The sequence below is a fragment of the Glycine soja genome, chromosome 10 (assembly GCF_004193775.1).
Source record: "Glycine soja cultivar W05 chromosome 10, ASM419377v2, whole genome shotgun sequence".
Classification (NCBI taxonomy): domain Eukaryota; kingdom Viridiplantae; phylum Streptophyta; class Magnoliopsida; order Fabales; family Fabaceae; genus Glycine; species Glycine soja.
In genome coordinates this window covers 52,378,278-52,396,014 of record NC_041011.1, presented here as the reverse complement: position 1 = coordinate 52,396,014, position 17,737 = coordinate 52,378,278, and the positions used below count along the sequence as shown (strand labels likewise).

The 17,737-nt window shown below is 32.8% G+C and overlaps 1 protein-coding gene across 2 annotated transcripts; it reads right to left on the bottom strand.

The window, feature by feature from the left end:
• Positions 1-1,697: 1,697 nt before the first annotated feature.
• On the bottom strand, positions 1,698-16,396 carry LOC114369792. 2 transcript variants are annotated; one of them, XM_028327046.1, is made up of 18 exons: positions 16,010-16,396; positions 15,154-15,233; positions 14,834-14,884; positions 12,853-13,359; positions 12,443-12,700; positions 11,853-11,918; positions 10,275-10,448; positions 10,080-10,131; positions 9,690-9,974; positions 9,044-9,154; positions 7,434-7,625; positions 6,420-6,695; positions 4,811-5,452; positions 3,755-4,263; positions 3,597-3,657; positions 3,441-3,509; positions 2,606-3,150; positions 1,698-2,107 (listed from the first exon to the last, which is right to left on the bottom strand). In XM_028327046.1, exons 1-17 carry the CDS (start codon positions 16,208-16,210, stop codon positions 3,064-3,066), a joined length of 3,621 nt encoding a protein of 1,206 aa, XP_028182847.1. In that variant the 5' UTR covers positions 16,211-16,396; the 3' UTR covers positions 1,698-2,107; positions 2,606-3,063. The 2 variants fall into 2 exon arrangements, with proteins under 2 accessions (XP_028182847.1, XP_028182848.1); XM_028327047.1 differs by having other exon boundaries at positions 1,698-2,104.
• Between the last annotated feature and the right edge of the window lie 1,341 nt (positions 16,397-17,737).

Sequence of the window (17,737 nt, the reverse complement as noted above, 5' to 3'; positions counted from 1 at the left end):
GAGCTGCTCCTACAACAAGAACCTGTCATTGAAGGGAATGTTTGGATTTGGAACCTTAAGTGGAGGAGGAAACTCTTTGTGTGGGAACATAATATTTTGTACAGATTACTTACTATGATCCAACTCGCAATATCTATGATGTGGATAGATGGTCTTGGAGGAATGGATCCCAACAAACATATTTGGTTCGAGAGATATATGGCCTACTAGCTCTTCATCAACTTGGCTCCTCGGGGAACCTGGATTCAAAGGTTTTAAAGTGTTTATGGAAGATCAGAGTTCCATCAAAGCATCTAGTTTTTGTTTGGAAAGTCATCCTATATAGGATTCAATCATGATCCAATAAGAATCAAAGGAATATAAGTTGCAACTCAACAGGGATTGGGTGCCCAATACGTGATCTAGAAGTCAAAACATCCTCTCATGCTTTGTTCACATGTGGGTTCGCTTATCAGGTTTGGATGGGTCTATATAACTAGATTGGCTATTCAATGGTGCTTCTTGCGGATCCGTCGGTAAATTGGTGGCAACACTGTGCTATGATCTCTGGTTCAAAACGTAGACAAAATTGGTGGATTGTTTGGATAGCTACGATTTGATAGAATTGGAAGATGCGGAATGTGACTGTTTTCAAGGATGGTAAGGCGGAATTGGAACACTTGTTGGAATCCATAAAACTTACATCTTGGAAATGGATTAAAAGTATTGGGGAAGAGATGTTCCATATCATTTTTTGAATGGTATTCTCAACCTCTACTTTGCTTATGAGGGCAAAATATGTTTTCAAGCGGCTTTTGTAAATACTAAATGGGGTAGGTGGGTCCATTTATGATATGATGAGATCAAACATAGGCTTAGTTACAGTATTTTGTTCTCGAATTCTGCTAAAATATAACATAACCAGTAACTGTTTTGTGTTAGAAGTGCATGGTATGTATCAACTATTATATACCTTGCTTGGTAGCTGTATAACTTATACCCTACTTTATATATAAATTCCTATTCGGCTGTTTCCAAAAAAAAAAACGGGGGATAGATCCGAACAAGTCCTTCAAGGTCTTTTCCTGTATGTCGAGTAGTTGATTCTGAACTAATACAAACAATATAATTATCCCCACATCACATGTTATTTAACAATACTCTTTCAGCTTTGAGGATTGTCATAACTATTAATCCCCTAAAATTCAACACACTTAAAACTTTATATATATATATATATATATATATATATAAAAGACACTGGTACAACATGTAAGTTGAGTTAAAAAAAGTAAGTTAAGCCCCTGAATTATAAAACACAGAGGAGTTTATAAATTGTTAAATTAATATAATATTTGTTACTAATAGAGCAACAAAAACTATATGAGATTTAGTCTTAAAAGTTACAAAAAAATAATTTTAGTTCAGAAAATTATGAAATATAACTCATTTTAATTTTTATTGTTATAGTTTTAGAGATTAAACTAACTATCCATAAGTAATTTTAAGGGACTAAAACTGCTCTTTCCGGGTAATCTCAAGTTAGAAATATATTGGCATGTTTGATATAATCTTTTAAAAAATATTCTCAGAAAACTACCATTCTTAGGAATTATTTTTTTTAAAACAATGTTTATAAAAAAAAAAAACATTTGCACGAGAAAGATTGTAAGTTTAAGATTCCCATGAAGGTGGGAAATTTTGCAATTTTTAACAGCAATTATGTTAAAAGAAATTATATGATCAAATTACACAACGAACTGCCCTCCACTATTCCACCATAAAACCCTGTATATATATGCTACAATTTTTCGCAATAAAATAAATCATAAAGAAAAAAGTTAAAGAGCACATAATTACAGAATCGAAGGAGAATAACTTGGATGCCTCTAAAAGTAGGCATCGCGTGATGCCCTTATTGTGAAGTGATTATACTTACAATGTACACACTGAATCACACCCAAAAAAAAAACTAATAATAATAATAATAACAGGCTCCGAACGCCACGTAAAAAAGCAAGCATACGGACCCTTCATTAATGACAAACCTGAACAAGGGCTCGGTGGATATCTGATCTGATTCAGTACAGATTACGCAGAGATTTTGAATGTAATGACCAGCCAGCTACTGCATGTATACAAAATAATCAGCCAGACACATGTAATGAAATTTCAAGGCATTTCTTCCATAATGTGAAATCAAACGAGTGAACAGCAATTCAGCCTATGTCCAGAAAGATTAACCAGAAAACACTTCAAACACTATGAATACTCGTATCTGCATTTTACAATTTTTTTTACAATCATTTAATGAACTTTTGTACCAATACAGATGGAATTATTGCAATAATTAGATAAGCTATAAAATTTTATTACTTCTCTCTTTTAATTCCAAATTAATCCTTTATATTAATTTTATATACTGTATTATAGTCGTGTCATGTCCTGTGATTTTTAAAACACGTCGTGTCCTTGGGTTTGTGTCATATCGGTGCTTTCTAAAAGTTTAGAGCTTTGTACTTATATCCATTTTTTCACCCCTTGCCCTTTACATACACGTTCTATACTACTGGTTGCCTATCAAACACCACCAAAGCAAGAGAAAATGAGAGGGAGAAAAAGGCACCTGAGGACATTTTGAGGCATAGAACAGCAGCTGAACCAAAACCAAGGATATTCAAATTATTCCTGAACAGAACACTTGTTTTCACTCACCTTGTAGCCAAACACCTTTAGCAAATGAACACATTTTAATAAATTTTCCCAAGTAAAATGTCTTTCAGTCGTTGAAAGACATGCTGAAGATGGTGACATGATTGCAGATAGCAACATGGCCCACAAAGACTATCATCACGGAAGAGCTCATGGAGTCCACCTGGACCCTCTGGCCACCATGTTGGAAATAAATCACAACTTTGTTCCTGTAAGGAAGCTTTCAAAGAATATGTCCCAGCTAATGTGGCAATCTTAGTCATTTGAAGGATAGATGATGAATGATCCTCAGAATCAGTTGCAATGACACCTTAGACCAACATGAATCTACTCCAAACCAATATCGCACCCCGAAAAGCCAAGAGTTTAACATCACAAGTCAAATCCAAGATCATTTGCCAATTGAAGTATGCCACACATTTGAAGGTAAGGATTCTCTAACAGTTTTTCATTGTTGGTCTGTGCAGTGCCAATAAAAAGCACAAACATGAAACATTTATAATTAATCACCAAGAACACTAAATTATTAAGCAAACAAACAAAGAGAAATTTAAAATAAGGTTGTTTCTATTTTTAAAGACACAATACAAAGAAGCAGAATTGAGAATTCTGTTTAAGGATAGAACTGCCTAGGATATTAAACAAGAATTTGAATATGATGCATACGACCTTAAATGCAAAATTAAAAATGCCAATCTCAAATGTATTAACAGTAGAATAGGTCCATAAATCATTACAAAAGGAAGTACCTGCTGAGCTTTAAAAAGAAGATTCTGAAGCATGTGTTGATATTTTTCTGGACTCTCAGTCATCATTCGCTGCAGTAAAGGGAAATCGTTACAAAGGACGAAATTTATGAACCTAATACACATGATCAACACAAAAAAATGAAATCAAATTCATGCCTTCAGAAGAAATGCAGAAGAATAATATGCCACCCTTGAATCTCTGTCATTCAAAAGTTCCCTGCCAGATGGAAGAAGACCGATGCTTTATAAGTATGTATAAAGGTGATAAATAAAAATGCCAACTAATTAGCAAAGAGCATAAAGTTTGCACTCACATAAAAAAACGTTCTTCACCAACATCCTCGAAAGCAACAGGATCTGCTGTGCATTTACCAATAAGAAGTAGGAGAAGAGTGGCCCGGATATCAGATGCAGCACCAGGCAGGTTTCCTCTTCCCTTACTTCCAACAGCAACACCCAATGCAATATCATCTGTTGCTGCTCCAGCCAATTGCATTAGTGGCCAAAATAGCAAATCAAGAGGAATGCGCGCAATTAATTGCATTGAGGCAATGGCTTGTCCTTGGAGAAGAAGTGCTGCCATTGCTGCAGTCTCACGAACAAGATGATAGTTCTTAGGGTAGTTTGAAGTTCCATCAGCTTCTTCCTCAATATGTTCATCCACGAGATAAGTATCTTGTTTAAGGGCACGGTTATCACTATCAAACATTTTGTTTGAACTGAAGCAATTTAAAATCCTGTCATGTTGCATATCATCTCCATTGGGTAGGGCCATAGCAGGGGGAACTCTTAGGCATAATTGGGATAATAATATGTCACACATCTGTTAAGAAACAACAAAGAGTTGAGCAAAACAGGTAGACCATAAATATTCAAAGAGACAATTTTCCCAATGTAGTTCCCTAGGAGTCATATTATTAAGTATTAACAAAACAGTATTTGAAGTTTACTATTCAGAAAATTATAATGAATATGAACATTAACGTGTCTGTTAGCTATTTAGCCACCTATGTGATTTCAGATTTTGTAGATAGTAATTTAATTTATCTTGAAATGCTTCTTGACCTAACAAATAAACCCACTTCCATGATTATATAATTATCATAAAAAGACCATGCTCAATCAGTTCACTAATGACACAAGGACAACGTGAGGTTCCTAAAAAAATAGGTCCCCAATTACATCCAAATTGAAAATTGTGTGGTTGAGTGGTTCTTCTCTTTCCTTGATAGCATAAAGAACATGCATATTAACTTACAACAGGTTTTTCAAACTTAGTGTGACTCAACATTTTTTTAAGTATTTATTGCTATGACATGAGGATATTTGGAGAGGAAAAAAAAATGCATTCTGAGTTCAGAAATAATTACTTTCAGAATATTGGTGCGATCTGTTTCATACTTATTGGTGCAATCTTTTTCATTTATCTGAAACAACAAAGCACTGCTCATTATGTCAATCAATGCATGGGCTTTCTCAAGATGCCAATCTTTCAGCCCACTCGCAAGATCACTCCTCCTTGATTGTTGCATTTCATATTCATCTAACAAAAATTTGCATCTCATAAGCAGCCTTTCAAGAACAAATAAAAATCCCCATCTAATATAGTTATGATTTGATTTTAAAAGCCCACACATAAGTGAAATGGGCAAAGGAATATCTGACATATCTGAAGAATCCTGTTTTCCTACTTGAGCAAATTTCTGCTGGAAGTATTCTATATTTGACCATATGGTACCATTGCTTTCCCCACTGATTTCAGAAATAAGCAGATCACCTAACCAGATATACCCATTCTGACGGTAAGCAATTCTTTCAGAATGAAGAAGGGAATGTAAAGTGGCCCACGAGTGCTTTGCCTGCAGATCAATGTCATTTCTTAGAGCAATAATTTCCACATTTTCAAGAGACTTGTGAGTTTTGGTTATCTGAATCATATGAGAGAACTCTTCATCCAAATGAGTGAATGAACTTATTAATGAATCAAATTTCTCTGTCACAAAATCCAAGAGCTGCACAGATTTAAAGAGAAACAAGTGAGACAAAAAAGAATATACCGACAGCCTAAAGAAGAGTATGTTAAGCCAATATATGATTTGCAAATCATAAGTCACAACACAATGAAAGTGGCAACAGCTAGGTAAAATTTAAATAGCTACAAATGTACGATTAATAGCAATTAGAAAATAAACCTAAACACATGTAACATTCATCCTAACATTATTCAGCAAATTAGAGCAAACATTAGGGACAAGGAAGATGCAGAAACATTCAGTCTTTCTTCAAGACAGTTATTCAAGCTTGCAATTGATTATTGGTGAGATGAAAGAAGAGGGAACACGCTGATAAAGTTTCTTGAACTGAAAAACAAAGCATGTCTTTGATTCTCATAGATGTACATAATAAATTTGAATTTAAAAATTACAAACACCAGACAACAATTTAGCATTGCCAAAAAGATGTCTCAGCACTAAGTTCTATCATTCATTGAATAAAAAATTAAATGCTCGTTAGAGGCTTATATTGTGTGTTTGTCTGTGTTAGAATATGCAGAAATATCTTATCATATCATAGATTATCCCCCAAGATTTGTTTCCCTTATTAGTTAGGATTATTATTAGCTAGTTTAAGTCAAAATTAGTACTCTAGGTTTTATGAACATATTGAACACATCAATACATTGCATTGTAATACATTTCAGTTAATATCAATTCAGCATTTCAATCTCCCTTCCTCTCTATACATAAAATCCCATAATTTCAAGAAAAAATATAGCCCTTGCTCCTGGTTGAGATTGGAAAGGAAACAAGGCTTTCAATAAAATTCTTAATGTATCAATATGTCACATTCATTAACCCTCCATATACTATTTAGTATAGTTTCTATCTAAACAAAGAATATGCATACATATTTTTCAACAGTCAACAACTTAGATTAAACTATTCTGCCTACAAACTAAAAAGAAAAAGATGGAAATACCATATTTAGACGTTCACTGTTGGGATATCTCGAAAGTGCAGATGCAATTGATCTCCTCAAAAGCTCCCCAATTCCTTCTACCCCAAGTTTAACAGAAATATGAAATGCCTCAGCTGCATTTGTTTGAGCAAGTAGACTTGCAAGTGGTTGGATCTCATCATCACTATATTCATTGATTCCAGTAGCTATGCAATTTTCATTAACTTGATGCAGAACATAGTCAAAAAGCACCGAATACAGATTTTTCCTCTCCTCTCTCGAGTTTACAAGGGCATACTGCATCCAACAAAGAAAAAAATGGGAGGAAATCCTTCAAATATTGCAAATTTAAAAATACTGGTATAACAAGGACTTTAGATCATGTCTTCATTCTACACTTGCACTCTTGTGAAAGCAGAGACTATCTTATAAATCAAACAATATGGAAAATTTATATACCAAAAAGTTTTACATATTCATCACCTTAAATCTCCAACTTAAGGAAAAGAATGATCTCAGAGTATTTTCTTTCTTATATAGTCAAGGTCCATTATGATTTGTATACCTTAAGAAGGTTAGTATTACACTTGACTTCTCGATTTGAGAATTGTGAGTTGTAGCATTGCAATTGAACCAAAGTTGACCCCCCTCCCCCCCCCTCTCCCCCCCACTCTTACCGGAAAAAAACAAAAAGCATAAGCATTGAAAATATATAAGTCTTAGTTGTGTGTATGATCTGAATTAAGCACTGTCCTATGAGGAAAAGATTAAATGCTTGTTGTACTTGAAAATCAAAAATCAGATTATATATAGATGGATTGGTAGATGGATAGATAGAATCACTTTTACTTTGACAGTACAATCCTATTATAAATAACACAAAAATGTTCAATGCTTAACACTATTGGTTAAGTAGGCAATATAAACAGTATTTATAGATTTTAAATTTTAAATTTATAACAGTATAGAAATAATAAATCCTACATTTTATGTCCTCTCCTTATATATCAAGCTTGTGGTTGAAAATAAGCATACCTCACGTAAAAGAAATTGAACTCCTCCAATCAGATCAAGTTGATTCACGAGAAACTTTGGTGTGCTAGGTAGGAGCTCAACAACTTCATCAGGAACCTCATACAACATGTTAGCTAACATGGAAATGAGCTTACAATGAACTAATTCTGCCCAGGAATTCTTTCTGCTGGTTTCTATAAGTGCTTTGATAACCTAAAGGCAGAATGTGTAAGTAAATTAATCGGGGTAATCACAATTACAACAACTATAATAAAAAACCTTATTCCACTAGGTTAAGTCAGCTACATGGATCACACGACACCATTTGGCTCAATTAAAGACCGAAGTTTCAAAGATGTTACTTACCATGAAATCCCTCTTGATCACTTCCAAATGGAGTAATCACAATTAATGATTATATATTTATAACTCTATTGACATGAACCACACACTAACTATCAAAACAAAGAAATGAATGGCTACAAAAAGACTCAAGACAAAAAAAAAGACCCAATTCACAAACTTTAGTCTAAAAATTGCTTCTTGGTTTAATTTCATTAAGCAATACAATTTACATATAGCCATATGTCCTAGAAAAGGGAGACAAACCATGGCTATGGACTGACCAAAGAACACCTAGGGTTTGGGACTGGAAGTACAATCTCTTTGTGCCATTTATTCTTAAAAACTGTTTTGAGAAACATAAGTAAGAAGAAAATTTCAAAGGAAAAAATTGACCAAAAATAATTAGTTTAATGCTGGTTGTACATGTATATCTAAAATTCTAAACATCGGTTTAAGTAGTGAGAGAACACAAGCCAATGGCCCCTTTGTCGTTCTCTTCCCCACACTATCCCATTAATAAGTTGCAGGACATTCTCTGATTCCAAGAAAATGGAATTGAGTTGAATGCTATGTGCATGTCTAAACATTAAATTTCATTCAAATGCTCAATCATTCTGGAAGTCTTCAAAGGTAAGAAGCCATGAGCAGCTCTTATATCAGTATGAATAACCAAATAGATTGAAGTTAACTTCAGCATGGGTTTTCTCTTTACTGTGATAAGAAAAGAAGTGAAAAAATGGGGACAGAGAAAAAAAAAAACTTGCCAAAGATTCAAGTAGAGAGAAAATTGAGAAAGGCAAATAGGGAAAATCATAGGGACAAAATGCAGATAAAGTCAGGGATAGCAATTGTGAAAGAGATGGTTCCAATCTTTTGCCTTCGACAAGTGACTGGAGTGAACTCCAATGATGGGTTTTCTCTTTACTGTGCTGTGATAAGAAAATAAGAGAAAGAGGGGGAGATAGAAATGAAATAAAATGACAAAAATTTTGAGAGAAAATTGAAGTCAGAAAGGGAAGGACAAATATGGAAATCGTTGTGATATGGTTCCAATCACTTGTCTTCAATGAGTGGCTATGCAGAAAAACAAAGAATGAATGGGAAAAAAAAAAGGAAATAGCATGAAACTATGAATGCAAAGGGTATGCATTAGTGCATTACTACTTACTAGTTACTGTCTATTAAAGGGGAGGAACAAACTCAATCGAAAGCAGAATAAAACAAAAATGGGATTTCCATGATATCCTGGTAAAATGAAAATATGAAAGAGAAATATCATGTCTCACCCTTATGTCAAGAACTTGCAATCGATTTCTGTGGATCTTTCCGTTATCACAGAGAAAATAAAGTAAACAACTGAGTGCAGATGCCCAGACAGATTCCTCCTTTTCTTCAGTCTGTTTAAAACAATTAATCAGCATAAAATGTTAGGTTGAGAACATCATGATTAGACCATTGTTGTAAGAATTTCTACACTAAAGATATAATAAAAAAAATTGGTAATCCACCAAAGCAAAATCAGTGACCTAATCTTTAAAGGTCTAAAACCTTATTTGGCTTCCTCCTAATTCTTCAACCCACCTATCCTATAATCCCATTTGTATATAATGTTATTTTATAAAGCATAATGTGACATGCAAATAATGTACATGTTCAAGAACGAGGACTTTCTATTGCATCGATGGTTATTTTTCTAAATTGGCACAGCATTTAAAAGGCAAGCATTCATATCTATAGCATCTCTTGACATCATTGCATGTATAACATAAGTCATAATGTCAAGTGAATAGACTAAATAAATTAACCAGTATGAACCTACTAATAAAATGATTCTAGCCAAGAAAATTTACGAAGAAACAAAAACATTAATATTCTCCTAGGAATTCTTTTTCAGCTCGAAGTTGGTCAATAGGAAAGGAGGATCAATAATACCTGCACAAGAAGAAGTAGGATCTCATACAAAATATTTAAAATCCAAGACTCAAAATCATCAATTGCAGAGGAAGTGTCCAATTTGTCCGGATAATTTCCTTTTCTGCTCCCTTGGGCCATAAGTTGAGTGTCACTATCACAATAAGATTCTTGAGAATATTCTTCTTCAATTGTGGAAGCATCATCCACTATGATTGGCTCTAGGAGATGAGCATGAACCCCAAAATTTAGAATTAAATCAAATGTTTGAACCCTGTAAGCTGTTTTAGAAGAACTAAGCATCTCCTGAAAGATGTATTTGAAAATCCAGTTAGTAACAACTAACAATAAAAACATTTTAAAATATTGTCGTAATGCTAATAGGAAACAAGTACTTTGTCTATTCATCACCTCAAGCAAAGAAAGCGTGAGTGGAGTAGCAATCCGATAATCCAAAATATACCTACAAAACAGTCCACCCACACACTATCAACTCAGAACAGCCCACCCACTATCAGAATGTAAACAATAATCCCATACCAACTGTATCCCTATAGCCAAGAATGAAAGAAAATATAAACAGATAATAAGTGGATTGAAACATACGTGTCAATAACAAGTTTAATAAGGACGCTAACAGCCACATCCATTGATGCTTTTCCACTGTTATTTCTTAGCCTAGTTGACATCATAACATTGGTATTTTGGGAAGGCTCTGAGCAAACAGCAGCAAGGACTTCACATACCTCAGCAGGATTCAATCGCAAAGGTTGTTGCTCACTGGTCAGCATAAGATTATCTTTAGTGAAAGATAAAAAGAGAATATAACAACTATAAATAATCAGTGTATCATCAACAAATGTAAATTTTTTTCAATGAAAACAAGCAATATGCAATTTTCTATTCAAGAAACATAATTATATATTAATTTGTTTATAAAAATAATTAATAATTTGTGAGAGTAAGAAAAATAATGAAAACAGCTATCAAGAATTAGAAAGGAAGAGGAGAAGGAGGCAAAGGAAGGAAGATGATAAAGCAGAAAGGTTAAATTGTTTTTTCTTTTTATAAGCTAAGTTTTTACAAGTCAAAAAGGTTAAATTGGTTAATAACTTAATATGTATGTTAAATATGGTCACACACTTTCATCATCTTGAGGGGGGTGATCATTGATTGGGATTGGGGAAATTTTGGATCAAACCCTATCGACAATTTCTGGGTCAGGTTTCTAGGTGCTAGCCTAACCTAACCCAATTGTATTTGGATCAGGTTGGCTCATCAAGTTTATTATCATAAAGGGAAAAATACAAAATTATAAAAATTGAAAGAAAATTGTTATCCTGTCTCAAAAACCAGAACTATTCTATGAAGTACATCCACTCAAACATGCTGAAAGTTTTTACTCAAACAGCTGAAATCCCAATAATATACTATCCCAAACATGCTCTAAATCACATTAAATTTCTATTTTATTTGTTATACTAAGTGTTACATTAAGTGTTTCTTAATTTTTTTCATATAATCAGGTCAGGTCGAGTATAGGAATTGTTAAAGCCAAGACCCAACCGAACTCAATCAGGTTAAATACAAATTCAACCTGGTCAAACCCATGAGTCTAACCCAACCTTTTATTTTGTGGGTTGGTCAGGTTGGGTATATCCATGATCACCCCTATGGCCCTATGACTTTAGTAGATTCCACGACTTCCTCTGGAATTCAATTACAAATATAGAGCACCGATTTAAACACTGATTGTTTATTATACATAAATTAGAAAGACAATTTGAGATGAAAGCATATACCACAATCAAAGATTAAAAAAGGAGCATTACAAATAAATATGAACCATGCATTCCAAAGCAAATTATAGCATTATATTGAGAATCTCTTTACATAACCTAAAAAGTTTTTCAGGATTGCAGATTTTTCAATAGAAATGCTAACCATTAAATATATATATATATATATATATCTTATTGTTGTTAGCTCTAATCGAAGAAAGAAAAATATTCTGAATCTAAACAGGAGAACAGTTACAGCAATTAGACTTGTCCCTAAAGCCATACTCAATGGAAAAGTTGTGTTATACCCCGTCCATTTTGAGATGGAGGGAATATATACCAAAATACTTAAAAAATATTTTTAAATCACGGAATGTATATACAAAAATTTCTCTATTTGTACCTGTAATATCGGTACTGAAAGAGTTGTCGAGCTCGAGGACGGAATGTACTCACGGGAGAATCCTCCCTATAGGAATCACTATGTTCAGATTAGCAAATTACATCATCAAAAGCATTTAGCAAGTCAAAAGTAGTGGAGAAAAAAAAAGACATTATAATTTGCCTTTTGTCTAAGTAAAAAGAGAATATTATATCGTACCAAAGCAATTCAATTACTTGTTATATAAATAGCATTTAAGGTTTTGTGTATATTTATATTTATGGTGAACAAAGTCACTGCCAAACAAAACTTAAAATTACTGCATAGCCCTCAAACAGTCAAACCTGTCCATAGAAATCATATTAGAGACTAATACTCCTATATTTATACTAATATTCTAGATGAAATACTATAGTACAACTAGAGCAAACCCAAATAGTAACACTCCTAACATGAATATCCCTTGCAGGTAAGGAATTTCCTTGCATACAACTAATGCAACAAGACCTAAACTACTCCAAAATTTAAATTCATTAAAACAGAGATGAAACAGAAAAAAATCTGAGAATAAAAAATATCAGAACAGAAAGTTATCTGATAGAAGAACATGCCAAACTTGACGAGGGCCTGCTTTTGTGCGTTTAGATGCTGTTATTGCTCTCAGGTGGGGACAAGCAGATGCAGAATTAGTAAATGATGTTACTGGAGAAGCCTGCAATAGTTGATCCAGATAAGGCATATCATCCGTCCCAAAATATTTCCATGGTTGCCCCTTCATCTTAGCTCCAATGTCTCCTTCAAGTAGAGCTGCAGCACCAACTTCTAAGAAATTATATGCTCTCATGCCTTGTGAATTTACAGCATGATCACTGTATTAAAATATGTTTGAAAAACCAATATAAATTTCTGAAGCAATTTTAGAAGAGATAAATTAAAACAAATAACAGAAATATAAACAACAGTGGCCATTAACACAACACCTAGACCTGTAGATCAAAACCAAATATAAAATATTAATTACCTGTCAGCTTTCATTGATGATGACTGCTGTTTATCAAGCCAACGCCATTGTAAAATATCATGGGCAATGAACCCAAGTTCGTCTTTTTCATCAATTTTTTCAATTTTTGATAACTTAGAAATAGATGAAGTGACTGAATCCTTCTCCACTGATTCGGTGACACTTGCTGGACATAGTTGGGAATTGAAGGATTTACTCAACAACGATGACAATGTTGGCAGTGATTGTCCCGACGCAGAAGGTGGTCCGGCTAATGAAGCTGGTAGAAAATGCCGCTTCGGAATGTGTTGAGCCACAAGGGAACGCACATAACTCAGTGATTTGAGAATTGCCCCAGAAGTAAAACTAGATACAGGCAAAGGAGATGTATTTGTGGATGTTGCTAAAGCACCAGTTTGTTGATTCAAAGATCTTGACCATGGTCGATTCAGATTAATATCACATTGAGCAATAATGGTTGAACAAAAAAGATCTATCTGAATTAAAGTCTCCTCACTTGGTTTGTATCTGTATAAATTAACTAGTTGAGAACTCTTAAGTCTTAATAGCATAAGTAGCAAGTAACAAATAATGCTTTCTTGTGTAACACTGTAACACAAAGCTAAAGAAAATGCATTCAAGTTATTGATTAAAGAGTGTTAAACTAAATGACAAAATATGCACCGCATCTACCAACCCCCTCCCCACAAAACAAACAGAGGGAAGAAAGAGAGAATCAAAGTCAAGATAGATTAGGCTATTTACTAAATCACAATCCATATTCCATGACCATGACCTGTTGGGCTTTATTCAGGGATCCTATTTTCTTTTTTTTTTATCCATTTAATGATTCAGAGGTAGGGGTGAGAGAGGGTTAGATAAATGAAGTTTTTAATTGAAGGAAAAGAATACACCCCCCCCCCCCCCAAAAAAAAAAAAGTTTATTCCTTTTGCAAATAGACACTCTAAACTCTTCTGCAAAAAAATATCATGTACTTTAATTTCGTTCCAAACTAATATTTAAACTTTACACATTTTTTGAAAATAGACACCTTGAACTTTATGATCATTCCAATTGATCCTTAAACTCTCCTTTTTACAAAATAGTTCTTACTAATTCCTATCATGTTAGAGTTAAATTACTAACGAAAAAGAAATATCAATAGTTTACTTATCTTAAATGTCAATCATTCAGCTAAGTGGTTGGGCACAAGTGGTTAATGTGCTGAAATTAAGGTTGAATCGTTCGGGTACTACCCAAGTTCGATTCTTGACAGAAACAATTCTTGGTCAGACTTTATTTACCTCCCGGCCAAACTCTGAATTAGTCAGGATCCCTTTCCCTTGATGAACCGGAAGGTTAAGACCAACAAAAATGTCAATCATTCATTAATCTTTTTTTTTTTTGTTACATTCCATTTTTCCATATATTAAAATAGAATAAAAATATATATGAATTTTTAAAAAATCCTTTTGATTTTTAATGTTTGGAAAAGTGATTTATGAAAATAAAACTAATAAATTATTGAAATTTGAAATAAATAACCGGTATAGACTTCTTCTCTGTTAGTAATTTAACCCATATTGAATATAAGAGTTTATTTAAAAATGGATAAATTTTAAGGATTAACTAAGATAAAATTAAAATTTAGGTGTCTATATGTAAAAAGAGGTAAAGTTTTAGGATCCATTGGTACAAAATTAATGTTTAAGATGGTTGTTTAGAAAGAGAGTAAAGTTTAAGGATTCATTGGGATGAAATTAATGTTTAAGATATTTATTTGCAAAGTGAGTAATGTGGATCAATTGAATCAAAGCTAAAGTTTAGGGTGTCCATTTGTAAAAGAGGTAGTGTTTAGGGAGGTTGAGTACTCTTTTTCCTTTTATTAAAATAAACCAACATTATAGCGACAAGCAGTTTCAAGAAATTAGGATGACACAGAGACGATGTCTCAGATAATGTTACCATAGAATAGAATACCCACTCATTCAAATAACATACCTTAGAAGATAGCGTTTGAAAAGTGTCACACACCTTGAGACTACTGCAGGACTGGTGAAAATAATTTTAAATGTTAGCAGCAGAAAATTGAAACTCAAAGTGATTTACGTAATTCTAAACAGAAAAACTTATAAAGAAAAAGAAATAGTTGTCAATGTAAATCTAAATTGCAAGAAACAACATGGTTGTGTGATAAGTCTAAAATATAGAAGACCATCCATGTGAACAAAATGATGCATCATAAGAGCAATGGTTTGATGCAGTCTGGACAATCTCATGACTACCCTTTATCAACAAAAAATGTTACAACGGATAATTACCTCCGCTCCCTCTCTGCAATAGTATGTCCCAAAATTGCACTGTAAGCCAAGTCCGTGGTTGCAGGGTCTGCCAGATAGTCCTGCCAGAATTAGTGTGAAGGTAAGACCTTGTGCATTGAATATTAAGTATAATGGTCTGTAGTCATGGTGGTATACCATGAATGATGACACTAAATAAAAGCTGGCTATGAGATACAGAATTATATTACAGCTAGTAAAGTGGATACATGCGATGTGAAGAAAGTACAATGAACTCAATGAAACATGAAACGATTGAAAATACAAGAAACGGTATATGCCTTAAAACATGAAATAGCCATGTACAGATACTCGCAAAGACTCATAGCTACAAAAAAAAAATTTGTCGCATACAGTACATGTTATCATTCTCAATTTCTCGGTACAGGTGGTATACTATCTTAAACTTCATGAAACTACCAAAAAAAAAAAAAAAGGAATGCCATTTGCATTAAAAGTTACTACTATAAAAACATTATTAAATGAAAAAGTAAATGCATGTCTTGAAAATATAAAAACACATCTAATAATTATCATTAAAATAAAGCAGGAATCTTAGAAAGAGAACTTAGAATTATATTCTACAATAAATTACAGATCATATTCCAAAAAATCATGATTAATAGAGAAGTTAGTTCAAATTTTCAGGAAATTAAAGGAGAAAAGCAAGTATAGAGAATTGAGACAAGCTCCAGATCAGAACATTGAACGAGTTAAAATAACCGATAGCGTTTAAACTGAAATTGTCATCTCTCTCTCTCTGGTGTAGCTGAGCACACGTAATATGGATTGCACGGTAAAAGCAGAGAGAAAAAATAAGAATGAATGAAGAGCTAACCCGAAGGGTTCTGGAAGGTTCGAGGACGGAGGTGAGGGGAGAGGAGAGGCAATCGGCGACGGCGCGACGGAGAGGCTCGGGAAGCTTCTTGAGGAAAGAAGATCTCAACCTGGATATGGCGGGAAGTTGCTGCATCTGAGAGAGACTGAAGGTGGTTGAAGACATAGACACTCGATTCGATGTTTCCATTGAAATTAACATTTAGTTAGTTAGTTTTTCGCTGGAATTGCATTTGAAGATGAGATTTATAATGGAAATGGAATTGGGGAACTGATAAAGCAAAGGAGTGCGAGGGAGACTGACCTGGTGGTATTATGAGCTGGCATGTGCTGCCAAGGTTGACTATACACACACAGGTTTTCAAAATTGAAACACCATATGCCCCCTTCTCAGCCATGGAGAAAAATTATACTAGTAGTAGAAATAAAGCCTAAAATGCAATTTCCTTCTTCATTTTATTCTTTCTATTTTTTTTAATTCAGATATTTTATTATTTATTTTCAAATCTCTTAGTAATTATATCATTTAATTATTTATATACGATTGTATGATGTAAAACTTATATAAAAAATATTTCTCTTTCTCTTAATATTTATCTCTCCCTTTTTTTCAGCATATATGTCTCCCTTTGATATTAGAATACTTGTTTATTTTATATATAAGTAAAATTTATAATAAATATTAAGAAATAAAACGTTGTAGTAAAAAAATATAAAATATTAAGAAATCTCTAAAAATACTCTTCGTGAAGAAAAAAACTTAAAAAATATTGTTGTTACAGAATTAATGGAGCAGAAACTATGAAAAAACAATTAAGAATGTTTACATAATGGGTTGGATCAGATTTAACTAAATTAATTATCCTAAAAAAATTAAGTTGGATTGGATTTTTGTTTTTTTTTCATGTGCAACACAACCGATCAAAAATAGATTTGATGGAAATGGACTAATCGGATCTTGATATTTGAAAATTAATTTTTATTTTTTAAAAAATTCAATTATTTTAGAATAATAACTTATTTTTGTCTAAAACTTTATAATCTTGGTGAGAAAATTAGGTTGGGTTTGTGCAAACTTTTTCGCACATCTAACCCAACCCTCATAAAAAATGGGTTAGTTCGGATCTTGATATTTAAAAATTATTTTTGTATTTTAAAAAAATTAAAATATTTTAGAATAATAATTTATTTTTGTCTAAAACTCTATAAGCATATAATGACTAAATGTACTAAAAAAATTAAATTGTGACAATATTTGACTAGTAGAATTGATGATTTTAATGATAATATGATATTTTTATTTTATATAAAATTAAGTATTATATTAGAAAGAGAAAAGATAAACAAAACCAAGAGAGATAAGAACAATAACTTAAAAAAGAAAAATCATGGTGATTTAATTCGGTAACTTCATAAAGAATGTGAGCTAAAAAATTAATATGTTTTGTATTTAATAATTAATTTATATATGATAATAAAGTTAATTTTATGATATGAGTTGGATCGGATTAGGTTTCAAAAAAATAAAATCCATTACTCGATTTGCATATGATCAAGTTTTAATCGAGTTGGATTGGATTTGACTCAAACAATTTACAACTCAATCCGATATAATTAGGTTGGCTCAAGTCACATGTTGACTGAGACCTTTAAACGTTCCTATGAATAATATCTTCATTGAAATTTTTTATAACAATCCAAGGACATGTGGTGTTAATGGGAATGATAC